Here is a 16,430-nt window from a genome sequence, read left to right as displayed (position 1 = left end):
AAAGGAAAGTATTGTACAACCTTCCCCTCATAATTCTTTCAATGCACCTAATTCAAGGACAGCAAACTGTCTCCTCTTCTAATACTGAGAACCTTCGCCGTGCTGCTTTAGGAAGAGTAAAACTCACCAATGGGGAATAGGATAAAATAAATTTATTTCACCTAGGACTTGTGTGACATTCACTGAATCTAAGAGATAGAAGGGTCCTTGAGATACCTGTCAAAAGCTATGGTTAGCAGAAAGATAATCTTATCTGTTTTGAGAGGCAAGGACAGTGTTTTGAAAAGGCACAAGAAAGCATAGATCTACGCTGAGGCTGCAAGTGAGACATTCCTCCCAACATTCTGATGTAGGCCATGCCACCCTGGGACTTTGTAAATTGAAAGAAAAAAGCAACCCATGATAATTCATTTGGAAAATTGATTGTAAGCTTATCCAGTAAAATGTTAAAGATCCACAATAGAACAAAGACCGAGAAAAAGCAATTGGGAGTTAGGGTGAAATGAAACAAATTATAAGGATAAGTTAAATACCTAATCACATAAGGCTGTAAAAGACCCAAAGGAGCAGCATTTCAACCCGAGTCTAAATAATGAAAATTTTTCAAACCTCTGTTAATTGTCTTATGCTTTTAAAATGTTATGACCCTGGCTTTAAATGAAGCAACACGAAAAGATTAATGGTGCGTCTATATTGGGACATAGTGGCAAAAACTGCTCCGCTGTGTTTACATTACAGCTTTTGCCACTGGTTGCGCAAATTTGACCCCTTTATGCACCAGCTCTTAGTGTGGCTATGGCCTTTATCTTTTACCCACTCAATTGTGCCTACTGGAACGTCACAAACTTAGAACTGTGCTCTATCAAAAGGCTGCATAACAATGCTCACTCATAAATACTGAAACACCTCTGCAATACCTTTTCAAAATGGCAGAGGACCAGGGACCCAGTTTCAACCTTACATAAATTTCCCTTCTCTCCTCATTTCTGTAGGACCTTTAAACATATTTTACGAGATTTACAAAACCCCTGTGAACATTCACAGATCTTGTAGAATGATCTTTAATGTCATCTGTTTAGAAAATACACAGTATTTATCATTACCTCATTTTTTGTTTAATTTTTTCAAAATTTTCCAAGTTCTGAAGAACATTTCTTTCTGGCCACTCCAAAGGATTGGGTCCTATTAATTCAGATTCTGAGAGGGAAAAAAAAAAACAGAGTTAGATTAATACGAAGCTATTACTGTCAGCTGATTGAAAATAAATGGGATGCCATTTATTTTCAAACAAAAGAGCCAGGTTTATTACTACTAATAGGAGGATACTCAAACTGTGGCTCTAGAGCCTCATGGCAAGTCTTTAAGGCACCAAAAGAGGCTTTCATGGAATACGTGGCTCTAACTGAATATATATTCATGTGCTCTGCTTTTTGGAGGGAAATACAGAGCCATTCACAGTAGCACACTCCACATTGCCAGGCACATCTGGGGCAGCAGGAAGAGTACTGAGGAAATGAACCAGTCATGAAGATTCTTCCCAGTGGTCAAGAAAGGAAGAAAGAGAGCACACAGTAGTAAATTCAGTCCCAAAATAATCCTGGTGCAATATCCTGACACTGTGATATTTTTATAATCATGCTGTAGCAATACACATTGAGTTGTAATGAGGAAAGGTTGTGGTGCAGACATGGTAATATAGCGTTTGGCTATCACATGGCAATCATACTGGAGTTATCTGTGACTCCAATGAATTATATCAGATTAAAATTAATGTCGAGCAAAGACAGAACAAATAATGTCTACAAAGAAGGTATTACCTAAATATATGATGCTGGCAACATTACTCGATAAATAATTCAAAAAGGAAACATCTTGTTCAGTTTTATACTGACTAGGAAATCCTGCACATTTGTGTGTGGTGTGTTTAGTGGTTGCTTCTAGAGAAGTCTCCACACATACAAAAAAATTTCACAGTCCCTATCGGCATGTGTTAAAATCATCACTCAAGAAGACGATGTACTGTATTCAGCATATACTGCTGTGGGCCTAAATAACTGCCTCTAGCAAACAATTTTCTGACTGAAGAGATATGTGTTAGGTATGCCACAGGTAAACAGCAGCTGTGAACCTGGGAAAGCTTTTTATTAAAATTGTGATATGATATGGTAGGTGCTGGGTCTTCCGTAGAATAATCTTGCTATTCTAGTGCTATGCCCACGAATCCCAGATGTATGCACTTATTCTTCCGTGGGAATTAAACAGATGAATTAATGGGGTAAAAATATAAAAAAGGCTACTTGGATAGAATATCACCATAGTTCTTCAATGAAAGTGTGAAAAAAACAACAAAGGTGATATTAAAAAAAAAAGGTACTACTTCTCACATATGAACAGTTTTGTAGTGAAGCTGGACAAGAATATCTTAAGAACATGATAAGATGTACATTCATTCAATGAAGAGCTTTCAGTATCATACAGAAATCATAATATCATTGTCAGCAATACCCAAAAAGATGTCAACAGTCCATTGGTGAGAACAATTGCTATATGAATGCACAAATGCAAATATTATGGATTTCCCACTTTTCTCTCTCTCTGGATTAATTCCTTTAACATTCATTTTAATGTAACTGCAATAAGTGAATAAAAAGTCTTGTTTGCAGATGCTTTTTCAAAAAACAAAACAATAAAACAGTGGTGAATTTTCTAATACAGATGCCTACCACTAGTTATTGTGTAGGGGCTAGTTTTGTTGATTGCTTTGTGCAGAATAGTTTTTGGAAGGCTGGTGTCATACAACTCTAAAAAACGTTCCCTAGTAAGTGTGAACAGGGTTTTGAGCTCATCAGCAGAAACAGTTGAAGGTTGCTCGCCTGATTCCCGCCTCTCTGCAAAACAATAAGAAAAAGGGGGAAAAAATTACTGTTCAAGTTGCTAAACATTTAGGAAAGATTGAACCCTGGTTGGGAGAGAATTTAGTTGACAAGGCATGCAATATTGTATACTTTAGGGACATGTTACTAATGTATTCCATGAGCACATGTGGAACATTGGGAAGGCTGAAGTTTAGAGACCATTTTCACAAGTGCTTTTTATGACGAACGTTACCTTCAATCTAGTGACTTCCTGTTAACTGCAAACCATTTACATTATGATCAGGCTATTAAAGCTGCAGTCTCTCCAAGATACATTTTCATTTAATTAAATCAGCTCGATCAATTTAACTAGATTAAATATCAAGGGACAAACAAAATGTTCCTTACCCACCCAAATTTGAGTCACTTAAAGAGAAAAACCTTTCAGTCCGGTTTACAATGATACACCCACTTACAATAAACATGAATCTCTAATAGATATTCAGCCTCCACCATTAAAAAATAAAAGAGAGAGAGGAAGAGAGAAAGATACACTGCTGGAGATTAACAAAAACAACTACAAAGTAGCAGAGTACTGAATCACCACAATAGTCTCTTTCTGAAATCATCTTTTCAACAATAAAACCTGGTTGCTCTCCACAACATATTCACGAAATATAGACTCTAACACACCAAAATAAAAATCAGAGCTCTTTCATCTCTAAGGTTTAAAAAAAAACATAGCAACAAGTCATCACAGATATATTACTAATTGTTTCCTAACTGCAAACAATATTAAATGTTTCTATTCTTTCTTCATAGACTATCTTCCCTGGACTTTATAAAGTAAGCACTGTCACATCCAATTCAAAATGAAGATATATTTGTTGAATATCGATTTGAGATCCAGTGGTGATTTAATTCGATATTCTCTCCATTACTTACTGAGACATTCCTTCAAGGCAAATGCTTGGACATAAGCCAGTTTCTTTTCTCTGTGTAGTATCTGCTCTCCATAGAAACGTGGAAGAGAACTGATGAAGTCACCAGTACAAAAGCCTGTATGGATTATGAGAAAGCCATTCTTAGGTATGTCTCATATGACTTAGGAAATCACCAGCTCATGTTTATTTCTTAAAGGAGCTATCTACACGCATTACTACACATTTCATATTAAGAAAGCCACAGCTAGAATTTAGTATTTGGCTGAATCCTGTTAAAGCAAGGAAATTAATATCAAAGGCTGAAAATCCACCCAGAAGTCACTTTATTGTGCATAACTATCAAGGAGGTCTCCACATACTTGGCAATCTTTTTCCATATTACATGCTGTAATAAATAAGCATTGTCTGGATGAAATATCTGCCTAATCCTTAGCTTTGAATTTCCATGCTGTTATGCATTAAAGTCGGACTTTTAATATGTTGATATGTTATTGCAGTTAATATAATTAACATGCATAGGAGGTAAACAGGCTACTGCATTTGATGTTTGAAAATAACCCATTGTTCCCAATTTCTATAATATATTGGGAAGGACTTTAGGATTTTCTCCCACCAGCTTTTTCATCTGACTAGGATAAACTATTATGACCAGGCAGTCAGTTCTATTCTACTTCGATTTCCTCCAATTACAAGGGAACAAACTTCTTCTATCTGAATGTCATCTAAGTCAGCCTTGCAAAATTGGACTTGTCCATTTGCCTAGGGAAAATAAAAAAAATTTCAGACAAGCGAATTAAATAGTTACTTTTGTTGTTTTTTATCATCACCACCTCAAGGGTAGGCAACTAGAATTTGGGCTAGGCTGGTCAATTTTCATAACAATTTTGCAAGTCTGATTTAAGTATTCATTTTAACTGGAGTTGTACAATAAAGCACTCTCTTTGCTCCATGTGGCAATGAAGGTATCAAAAATGATGGGCTGTGCATCTCATATAGAATATTTTGAAATCACATGCATTTTAACTTGAACTTAAAGATTTAGTTTAAAGTTATTAGTTCTTCTGCACTTTTCCATCAATGTTAAATAATTTTTTACAAGTCTGAATAAAAAGTATATTGCTGAAACAAAAATATTTGTTATCAAATGTAACTATTCCCCTTAGTTTTTCCCACCTTATTACTGTAAATAAATTGCACATATTGTCAGTCACCACCACCAACCCCTCAGACACGCTTAAAAAACAGAGTTTAAGCCTTACTTGACTGTGTTTCTTCTGTGCTTGTCTGTAGCTTTCCATTTATTAAAGCAAGAGTGGCTGTGCCATTGATCTGATTGGCTGAATGAATCAAAGTTGCTTTACATCCTCCAAAGCCATTGCTTTGTACCAAGAAATAATACTGGCAAGACTCTCCTTTCAGCTCAACTTCTGGAACTAAGCAAACACCAACAGATAATCATGAACCATTCTGAGGGGAAAAAAGTCTTTAAAATAAGCAAAATATTTTCAGGTTTCAGAGTAGCAACCGTGTTAGTCTGTAGCTGCAAAAATAACAGGAGTACTTGTGGCACCTTAGAGACTAACAAATTTCTTTGAGCATAAGCTTTCGTAACCCATGAAAGCTTATGCTCAAAGAAATTTGTTAGTCTCTAAGGTGCCACAAGTACTCTTGCATAATATTTTCTAGATTCTAACACGGTGTTACTTGCATAGCCTCTAGCCTTGCCAGCTGAGACTGAATCAGATCACATTAGCCAGCAGCATCAAACGTGCTCGGTATTTTGATGGGAGACCTCTAAAATATTCTAAATGCATCAGGTGCAAATACCAAATCCAGATGTGCCACTGATTCTTTCACATTAATTTTCAACCTGTATCCTAGTACAATGCTTATGGACAAGAGATAAATATGAGGTATTCCTAGGCACTTTTTACAATATTACCAAGGTTAATTCTGGTATCCTTGACAACATCTGACTGGGTTATCGTATTCTGCCTGACATATCACTTTAATTTCAACAGGATAAGGTTGCAGTTTTTTGTTGTTTTTTACTTTCTGTCTTGAACTACTGGATAATATAGTTGTGTGTTATTTAAATGCTGCTGCCATATGTAGAAGGCAATGTCTGCATGTAGTTGGTAAAATACATTTGAGATCTTTGGATGAGAAGTGCTCCCTACAATTTCAGTTATTAAATGAGAAGATAAATACCTTAAATCTTACCTTATGAGGCAAAAAAGTTACAGTTCTATCCTAAAAGAGGAGCAAAACTGTACACTGTCTGCTACATTTGTAAAGAGGGTGGTGGTGGATGGAATCTTTGCGAGTGGGAAACCCTTCTTGGAATATTTGGATTGAAACAATCCTAATTTTTTAGAAATGTGTTATGAAGTGTTAGCCACCCTCACCACTCTCTTCCTCCCCAAAAAAGAGAGAAAATAGAATTATTCATTAACTATGTAAATTTCTGTAAATGCTTTTTATTATGAGGCAGATACTACTCAGAAAGGGGGTATTTATCCAAATAGATTTAAAATTTAAAATCTCTATTAAAAGTATAAGGATAGCAAGAAATGTCTGCTGTGAAGCATATGAAAAATACTCCATTCTATTTCCTAACAAAAGCATGGATCATACGGATTGTACTAGAATAAAATCTATTACTGAACCTGACAGTAATAACTTTGAAGAAACTATTTTTTCCATGTTTTATACAAACTATTAAATTGACAGATGTCTGCAAACACAAGAAGCTCAGAGACTGAGCACTTCAGAATACTGTATTAAGCTTCAAAGATCAAAACACTTAATATCACCTTCAAGCTTTGTTATCCCTCTTGGATTGAGGCATATATAACACTGTCTCAACAAATAATATTTTAGACAGATTTAAGCACTGAAAGTTCAACAAATAATCTGTATTAATATTGTATAAAATATTGTAATGTTTTCTATAACAGTTTTAATTTAAAAAAGGGAGAAAAATCAGATTGGTATCTATAGCTGTACAAGGATTAAATTCAAGACATCCATTCTTGCTATGTATTCTCTTTAGGTCCCCCCCCTTCCAGTATTCTCTTCATCTAAGACACGTTCTCATTTCGAGATGTCAAGAAAGGGTGTTTTCACTTCTTTTTATATTTTAATCCTGATGAAGCATTGTACCTCTCTCACATAATTAAGAAATTGTGGACCAGCACCTATTCAATTTACTATAAACAGGCTAGCTAGGCTTTGGAGAAAGTGGTATACAATGTACTTCCACTAGACCTGGGAGACTAGGTATACCAGCCTTCAATATGAGAATGTTCTTCTGTGCTCACGTGGTTTCATCCGTGCTGTCACTCCAATCAATGAAAACCCAATGGCTAATCTTCTCTATAATCACATCACATCTGCCCTTCCTCTCCCCCTCCCTTCCCCCACCCAGTCCAACCCACGTTTCACAGCATTAAGCTTCCTGCCCTCGCTTTGAAGGCCCTTCACAACCCTGCTCCTCTCTCCCCTGTCATTTAACCCCATATATCCTCCTCTTTGCCAATGATGACAAATAGGCAGATGTGGCTGCTTCTCATGCAAATGTCACCTTGCCTATTCCATGCTTGCCCCATATAGATGGATGTCTTCCATTAACAGATCTGTAAGGTCACTATCCTTTCCTCCTTCAATCTCTTCCTCAAGATACACCTCTGACATAACAGGCAGAGGCCAGATGAGCATAGTTGACACTTCATTTATCATATATTTTGAGGACTACAAATATATGTGCATACTGAATTATCTGATCATATGCCTCTTCCTATAAACCTATGTCACTTGTCTTCTTAGGCTGTAAACTCTTCAGGAAAGAGACCATGTTTCCATATGTGTTTGTACAATGTATAGCACAATGGAGAGAGTGGATTGGAAAGAGTTCATGATAATCTAATTACAAATTTCTAGAGAGTACAGTCAAAATCTTGGGGCATAAGTAACTTGTTCAGTTATACTGACCAATGATTCCTGACAACTTCTGCAGCTATTATCATTGTTAGCTAACTACAGTGTATCATATCACTGTTAACATAAACCGATTACCTTGAATTAATTTGTAAAATGAGGCTTTCATCTTTTTAAAATAAAAAGGAAAGAGACATTAGGAGCTGGATCCTCAGCTGAACCTGAAGACTGGCACACAACAGGACCTTTAAGCCACATTTACATTCCCCTGATCCCAGAGCTGGCTGGACCCACCATATAACTTCTTGCACAGGTTATTTTTAATTTTTCTCTGCTCTGCATATTGCACAATTAAACTTATAATAACTAAGGCCTTTTGTATATTATGGAGATTCTGTCACTGTTGCTAGCCCCAGCGCAGCTCCATTTTGAAGTAATGCAACTATTCTATATTCGTGCTAATAACTTTATATTTAGGCTTGAAAGAATTAGATTTTTATTGGTAAATGTCATTTTCACCATACTACACAAAAACTATTTCAAATCGATATCAAAATTTAGATAGGCAAAGAAAGAAAAATTCTGCTTGAGACTTACTAGAGTTTAATTTAAGAATATTTACTTTGTATATTTTGATATGCAATGTTGACAATTTGTGTTTTAATGGTTATAAAGCTTTAATTTTTTGAATCTCAATATCTACTGTCAATAAGAATTATTGTCTGACCCTCCCACCCCAATTTCCTGCAACTATGAAAATTTAAAAAAAAAAAAAAAAAAAAACAGAAAAAAAAAAATGCTTAGAAATAAACATTGATATTATCTGTTGAAATAAAATAAAAATCAAATTCTGCCAAGCCTACTTATATTATATACTCCCGATGCACACATAAACACAACACCCTACACATAAATTACTTACTGGTTATGACCTTCGGTTTTTTGGCCATATGTTCCTTCCATTTTTTTGTACTCAGCTGGCCAGGAGAGGGAATCAACATGTTGTTTACATTGCAAGGCAAAACAAATAAGGCGCCTACCTATAGAAAGATCAAAAACAGTGCACTCAATATTACTCCTATAGTCATAGAGTTCAAAGCCAGGAAGGACCTCTAGAACATCTAGTCTGACTTCTCTGTACATCACAGGCCACCACCACTCACACAATAAGCCCAACAATGGAAATGAGACCAAAATAAATGAGACCAGGCTATTATGTGCCACAGGCAGAGAATAGAGGGCACTAAGGTAAACCAATCCTGATGCCCCCACAATGGCAGGGATATGATTATGTGAGATATACCTAGATAATCCTGGCAAGTGACTTGCACCCACATGCTACAGAGGAAGGCAAAAAAAACCCAAGTTCACAACCAATCTGACGTGGGGAAAAATTCCTTCCCGAACCCAGTTCTGGCAATCAATCAGTTAGACCCTGAGCAAGAACTGGCCAGCCTAGCACCTGAGAGGGGGAATGCTCAAATACTCAGCAACACCTCAGAGCCCTGGCCCATCCCACCCAGTGTACCATCTCCAGCTGGGGTCATCCCTGATGCTTCAGAGGAAGGAGATTTAAAAAACTCTCCCAGAATACAGGGTGGGTGGGAGGATGGGGTGGATTCCCTCCTAATCTATGTTGGTGACTGGCTGAAACCCTGTAGCATGATCTGACTAGATTATACCTACTAGAGGTTTCCTCTTCTTTAGCTGTTGATTAGAGGCTGATTAAAGTACATTTCTATTAAAGACACTCCTTCCTTTTTTTGTTCACTGTCAAACAGGACTTGTCTCTATTGGTATCATGCTGAGTTGAGTTAAGCAGAAGCAGCATTCCCAACAGTGAAAAGTTTGCTTTTTAAAATCAAGGGAAAGTTAAGAGATGAAGTATTGCTGGATTCACATATATTGTATTTTCTGTTTCATGCCGATACAGAGATTTAATTCACAATATAATTGCAAATCACAATTCAACCTAAATCCGGTAAGGCTAACAATATCTTCATATAATAATAAAATCTGAAATTAACTGTGTACTCCAATAAAGAGCCACAGTAGGCTACTCTGCACTCTCAAGAGAAGACATATCTTTTTTTATATTTTCTGTTTCCCAAATAAATTCAGACATTGGTTGTTGCTTCTGCCAATATTTATCTCTCAGGACAATAAATATTAGTAATAAGGAGAACAAAAGAAGTAACTATACTTATTTACTTGAGCATTCAGGCTGTGGTATCAGGAAAAATACATTTTTCAGCAAGTTTCTGATGTACTTTCAAATATGCATTGTACTGTATCTAGTAGACTGAATACAAAACTTATAGAAGAGTTTCAATCTACTAGTACAGATACACACAATTGTCAGAGCATCTCTAGTTTATCATAATAAGTATGCATAAAATGTTCTAAAAGCTTTTTTATTTTTTAATTAGGAGTAAAAAAAGTTACTATACATAATTGACATGTCTGCTAAATACCATTTTTACACATCATAATTGTCTGAGTTATACCAATGCACAAAAACCTTGTGGTTTGTTTGTTTTTTGGAACAGGAATATTTTTAAAATAACTAAGCTGTTTATTCGTAGGAAATGAAGAAGAGGTTTAAGGAAAATACATTCCTTAGCAGAAATCCTAAATATCAAGCTGAACAACCAGAGCCAGTTTTCAACACCTATACTGTACACCCTTAAAAATATGGTTTTATAATGGAATCACAACTCTATACTATAACATGAGTAACTTTCTATAATCATATCAATTTGCTCACTGCAGCCAATGTTCTGATTACTGTAGATGAGTTATAAACATCAGAAACACTGTGTAAACATACCTATATTGCCTTAAAAATTCAGGCAAACAGCATTTTCAAATGAACATTACTGCATAATTATTCAGAGCTATGGTACCAAGAAAAAGCAAGAACTATTATATCTGAGCAAAGAGTTAAAAAGTCCTGTCCTATGAAAATTATAGAATGTTCTCAATTTTTCAAAAATGATAATATAGAAATATATCGGCTTTTCTTGCAATCACGATCTGCAAAAAAATAAAAACATCTCCGTCAGCCTAGGACTGCAAAATAAATGATGCACTATGCCATCTCGTTTTCTGCATTTAGAGAAATAAGTGGTAAGATAATACAGTGGCTTGTCCAACAGCATTTAGAATGCACTGCTGATGGTTAGAAATTTCCTCAACATTCAGCATGAGAAATGGAGGGATAAGGCTATCACCAGTTTTTATTCCTATTTCCCTAGGAGGCAAGAATGTCCAACACTGCGAGGAAATCAGTGACTTTGGGCAGGTCTACACTAGAAGCACTACATCAGCTTGTATGAACTGTGCTCCACATATAGGTAACTAGTGAAATGTAATGGCCTGTGACGTAAAGGAGGTCAGAATAGATGATCTAATGGTCCCTTCTGGTCTTAAAAATCTATGAATACAGCAAATACACTGAAGATATGGCTGGCCCAACAGTATAGCATCTGTGCAATGTACTGTCCTGCAGAACATAAAAAATTACTCAGAGTACTCTGCTGTTTGCGTTTATGAAGGTAGGCAGGGGGAAAAAGGGGGGACTCTTGTTGTAAAGGGACTTAAAAAAAGATTTGTGGGAACAGAAGAGGGTGGGGTCAGTAATTTTTGTTAAAGGGTTAAACTGAATTATGAAAATGAGCAGACAAGAACTATTGGAGTGAGGATGAGTGGGATTCAGAGTATCAAGATATGCCAAGGTCAAAACTTAGCTGAAGTTCACACTTTAACAGGCATTTGCAGGGCCGGCTCTAACTTTTTTGCTGCCCCAAGCAGCAAAAAAAAGTGCCGCCCCCCGAGCCCCCGCCGCCCCCACAGCGCCGCCCCCCCACCGAGCGCCGCGCCGCCGGAGCCCGCCCCCCCCGCTGAGCGCCGCGCCGCGCTCCCCCCGCCGAGCGCCGCGCTCCCCCCGCCGCCCCTTACCAGGTGCCGCCCCAAGCATGTGCTTGGTTGCCTGGTGCCTGGAGCCGGCCCTGGGCATTTGAGTTCTGTTCTTGGAAACTATAAAACACACATATCTAAAGGCCCTAGAAGAAAATTTTGGAGGAGGCTCTACAGAGATTAGGTGTTAAATTAAAAGTACACTGAAATAGATTATGCACAAATAATTTTGAAAAAAAATTGCTGCAAAGTTGATAAAAATTATACCTTTTCACAGAGAGAAGAAATCTGGTCCAAAAACAGTGTAGACTTTTCATTGATATTGTTTCTTGCCAAGTTCCTGTATAGAAAGGTTTAAGGAGCCACATCTTCAAATAGTTTTACCTGTTGCTATTTTATAAATCATGGTATGATCATATTTTGCATAAAGAAACATTTCAATCCACCTAAATACAAACTAAACCACCAGCCCTCATTATTGTCAAAGCATTATAATGAATAAAATTCTCTGTATCAGATGGGGTAATACACTAACCCAGGCATTTTGTAAATATATGTTATGATATACAGCATATTTATTGAAAGCTTTTAGGTAACCATGTAGGAGAAAAAATTTTATATACTTTATTGAATCTCTTACTATTATGATAGTTAATGACTTATTTCAGGAATATATAGTAAGATTTTAATCAGCTGGTATCAGATGCTACTGCTGAAGCCTGAATTTCTTATAACTTCCCACTGAATGTAGATTTGATTGATAACTTCTACAAAGCAACAGATACACTGTCATAACTGAGGCACTCCAGGCACCAGCAGCACTCATACCACCTGGTGGTGAGTTGCCTTCTTGTGTTTCTCTCTTTACTTTTTTGTTGTTGCTCTTTGGAACAAAATCCGAGATCCATCTTTCACTCTGCACTCAACCACCAAAATAGCAGGTGATAGTTTTGAGATAATCATTTAGGATCTAATCCTTTGAGGTATCGACAGGCCTCTACTCATGAGGTCTTAAAGAAAAGTGGTTAAACTGTATAATGATATATCCTGCAGACCTTGATAACAGATTAGATTTGTATTTTTATGTTCTTCCTTTCTGGTATGCTCAAAGTATGTGAGTGAATGATTCCTGGTGGGTCCTTTACAGAAAGCTGTTCATTATAATGAATGGGTTCAGTTTAAGATGGGTATTTGTGTTCTGACTACAGTGATATTTGTACTTTATTGGGGGCTTTAATGAGAAGCCCAATTATATTTCTTCAAATACCACATTCTCTTCCTCTTCCTCAATTTCTCGGTTTTTAAGTGTATTGATTTAACGGAACATGGAATATCCTTCTGTACAATAAAAACCATCACCTCTTAGTTCTGAAAGGCATTTGATTGGCAGCATAAGAATCAGACTGACGGTATCAACTGAAGAAAGTGCTGGTCTGAATGATATTTTAACTTGTGTGCTAAAAGATAAAGGGCTCCTTAGCTATCCATTCCCTTTAACTTATACACATTTTGTGTAAAAAAGTGTCTCTACACACTGAAATAAGTTTTATACACTAAAACCACTTAAGGCTTTTCTTCACACAGAAAGCTCAACATTAGTGGAGTGTCAGTATAACAAAATAGGAGTGCCTAGCAAAATACCCACTTCTCCTCTTCATCCTACAAATAGCAGCATGGCCCTCTTTGTTTCAACCTGTCAGCCCAACTATGAGTGCTAAGATTATTTGTTTAATTTTATCATGGCATTAGATCAAAGACAGTGTGTTTCTTCAAGTGCACTTTATACCTCCACTTACAAAACTAAGCATGACAAACTTCATAAGGCTGTGAGCCTACTTTATTTTATCAGGCTGTAAAGACAGGGCTTTTTGCTTACCTCTGACCATGCTATTTGCATCACAAACTAATCCATGATCTTTTTCCTTTTTACATGTAGGGATAATTACTACTATGGATGGAGGCTTGCTTCTCTGTTAGGTAAATGTCTTTTAAATTATGTAAATATTCCTATGCACAATCTATATAAAGTATTATGGTCTATTAACCCAGCACACTAAAGGGTATGCCTACACTGCAAAAAAAGACCCGTGGCAGTAAGTCTCAGAGCCTGGATCAACTGATTCGGGCTCGTGCTACAGAGCTTTGTACTTGGGCTACAGCGCAGATTCTAGGATCCACTCCCTCTCACCAGGTTCCAGCCCGAGTCCAAATGTCTACACTGCTATTTTTAGCCTCACAGTGCAAACCTAAGTCAGTTGACTTGGGCTCTGAGACTCATTGCCATAGTTACTTTTTGTTTGGGGTTTTATTTTGTTTTTTTGCAGTGCAGACATACCCTTAGAGCTACAATACTGCCTCCAGTTCACAGCAGAACTGCTACAAATGTCAGTTCCAATGTAACAGACAAATCTCTTTAAATTAATATACTTGTAATTCTGTATTCTGAAAAGCTTGGGAATGGGAGGAATCTCACACTCTTTTTTTATATATAGTACAGTCTAAATCAGTGGTTCTCAAATGAGGGTTGCTGCTTCTTCAGGGAAAACCCCTGGCGGGCCGGACCGGTTTGTTTACCTGCCGCGTCCGCAGGTTCGGCCGATCACGGCTCCCACTGGCAGCGGTTTGCCGCTCCAGGTCAATGGGGGCTGCAGGAAGGGCTGCCAGCACATCCCTCAGCCCGCGCTGCTTCCTGCAGCCCCCATTGGCCTGGAGCAGCGAACCGTGGCCAGTGGGAGCCGCGATCGGCCGAACCTGCGGACGCGGCAGGTAAACAAACTGGCCCGGCCCGCCAAGGGCTTTCCCTGAACAAGCGGCGACCCTAGTTTGAGAACCACTGATCTAAATGGATGTGGGACTACTTTAATAGACTGGTATGATCAGTAAATGCATTGAGAAGTACTTTAATGGACTGAGTATTAAAACTTCCTGAGAGAATATTAGACAGAGAATTACCAAGCTTTGGAGAACTAAGTTTAAAAAAATTGTCACAAGTGCTCAGACTAATTAGCACTATTCAAGTCTTGCTGATGGGGGAACTACATTCATACATCAGTGCCTTTTTTTTCCTGATTGGCCATATAACTCTAATAAGTGTAGGGAAGTCCCTCTTGCAACCAGCCAAGAAACGTGCTTATTTTTAAAAGATGGTTTAAGAAAAACGGTCCAGATTTAGAATTAAAGATAAGAGGAATTCAGTATATTAAATTTAACACCAGAGCATTTTCTTTTAAAGTGATCTTTCTTAAATTTAATTGCTGAATAGAGACACTGGACAATATGTGGTTTGACAATTGCGAAAATAAAACGAAGCACGATAAGAAGCTCTTCTACCCTGAAGGGTCTCCCCTTAAATGACCAGCTGCCAGTACAAGGTGAATTTAAATACTGTGCAGCATAAGATGGAGAATATATTGGTTTACATGCCTCATCTAGTCATTGCATTAAATATATTGCATCAATAGTGTCTTAATAATAAGTAAAACACTTCCAAAGATGTATACATTTAATCTCTGACTACGCTGGTGTTATTTTAAGCCCTCTCTTTATAACTACAGTAAATTTAGTCCATGATCTCCTTAAACAAAATTCTTGTTAGCACATGAGAATGCATTTAGTATTTAAGATTCCTTTCCTCCTCCTAGTTATTGAATTACAAACATTAGGTGCACACCATGGGGGCTGCAAGGTTCAATAAGTAGTTCAAACTCATGCTCTAAAATATACACTTGATCAGGAAAAGTTTATATACATTTTATGCTGCTTGCAAAAAAATGTGTTAAATTAGATGAAAATTTTGTCTTTAAGGAAAGCGTTTCAAATATGAAGATATTCTGCATCTGCTTTAGCTTCAATTTTAACTCTGAATCACTTGAATATAGTTTATTTTATCTGAAATCCTCCAGATGGGGAAAAATTTTCATTAGACATTCCAGTTCTAATATCACCTATTCATAATTAGATCTTATTAAACATTCTCAGGAAATTGCAAATATGTTAAAACCTTCATGCACCCAGAGATATATTTTAAAAGTTTTTTTTTTTTTTAAATCACAGATTTCTATAACAAGAGAAGTGTCACTATGCTACAGAAAGATAAACATTACCATAGTCTCACATCAGCCTATATACTAGGCAGTACTTGATGTAATTGGTGGTATAATCAGAAAAATAGTTTAATAATATTAATATGCATCTTTATTTTATTTAGTTAGTTTTACAGAAGCGCTAAAAAGGTGCCTGTCTATATAATCTAGGCACCTTTGACATAACTAAATATACATCATAAGTTTAGCAAATTAAGGTAACCCACCACAGCCCCCGTTCTCTTCCACCCATTTGCAAACACTGGGAGGAGGCCGGGGGGGGAGATGATGAGCTTTGAAACAAAAGGATACAGCTCAAATTCAAGACCGGATACAAAATAGGATGGCAGATCTGAGAGCACCACCAGCCGCATGAATTCTAACACAGGACCATAATAATGAAAAACCTGAAAAGAAATTAAATTCAGAATTTGTAACTTTTATATTTTGGATATTATTTCAATGGGACAATCACTTGCTTTAAGTGTTTTGCTGTACTGGGTCCTTATTTAGGAACACATTTGAAGCAGGGAAATGGGAGTGAGAAAGAGAGGAAGGTTTTGCAATATAGTCAAATTAAAATATAATTAAACATCTTAAAAGGGCAAACTTATGGAAGGTGCCTAAAACGATTCTTCCAATAGATTCCTTAGAATACACATATGCATATGAAATAATATGTGCAGGGATGC

The 16,430-nt window shown here is 36.9% G+C and overlaps 1 protein-coding gene across 1 annotated transcript in view; it reads right to left on the bottom strand.

Annotated features, from left to right (window-relative positions):
* MTBP (MDM2 binding protein) overlaps positions 1-16,430 on the bottom strand; it is a 62,126-nt gene that overhangs the window by 29,610 nt on the left and 16,086 nt on the right. Inside the window, exons 9-15 of the mRNA XM_034763535.1 lie at positions 16,051-16,145; positions 11,924-11,996; positions 8,661-8,778; positions 5,059-5,232; positions 3,801-3,914; positions 2,724-2,888; positions 1,104-1,197 (exon numbers count right to left, since the gene is read on the bottom strand). Coding sequence (XP_034619426.1) covers positions 1,104-1,197; positions 2,724-2,888; positions 3,801-3,914; positions 5,059-5,232; positions 8,661-8,778; positions 11,924-11,996; positions 16,051-16,145 — 833 coding nt within the window. The remainder of the gene's footprint in view (positions 1-1,103; positions 1,198-2,723; positions 2,889-3,800; positions 3,915-5,058; positions 5,233-8,660; positions 8,779-11,923; positions 11,997-16,050; positions 16,146-16,430) is intronic.

Source organism: Trachemys scripta, chromosome 2, assembly GCF_013100865.1.
Source record: "Trachemys scripta elegans isolate TJP31775 chromosome 2, CAS_Tse_1.0, whole genome shotgun sequence".
NCBI classification, from domain to species: domain Eukaryota; kingdom Metazoa; phylum Chordata; order Testudines; family Emydidae; genus Trachemys; species Trachemys scripta.
This window is presented reverse-complemented; position numbering and strand designations above follow the sequence as displayed.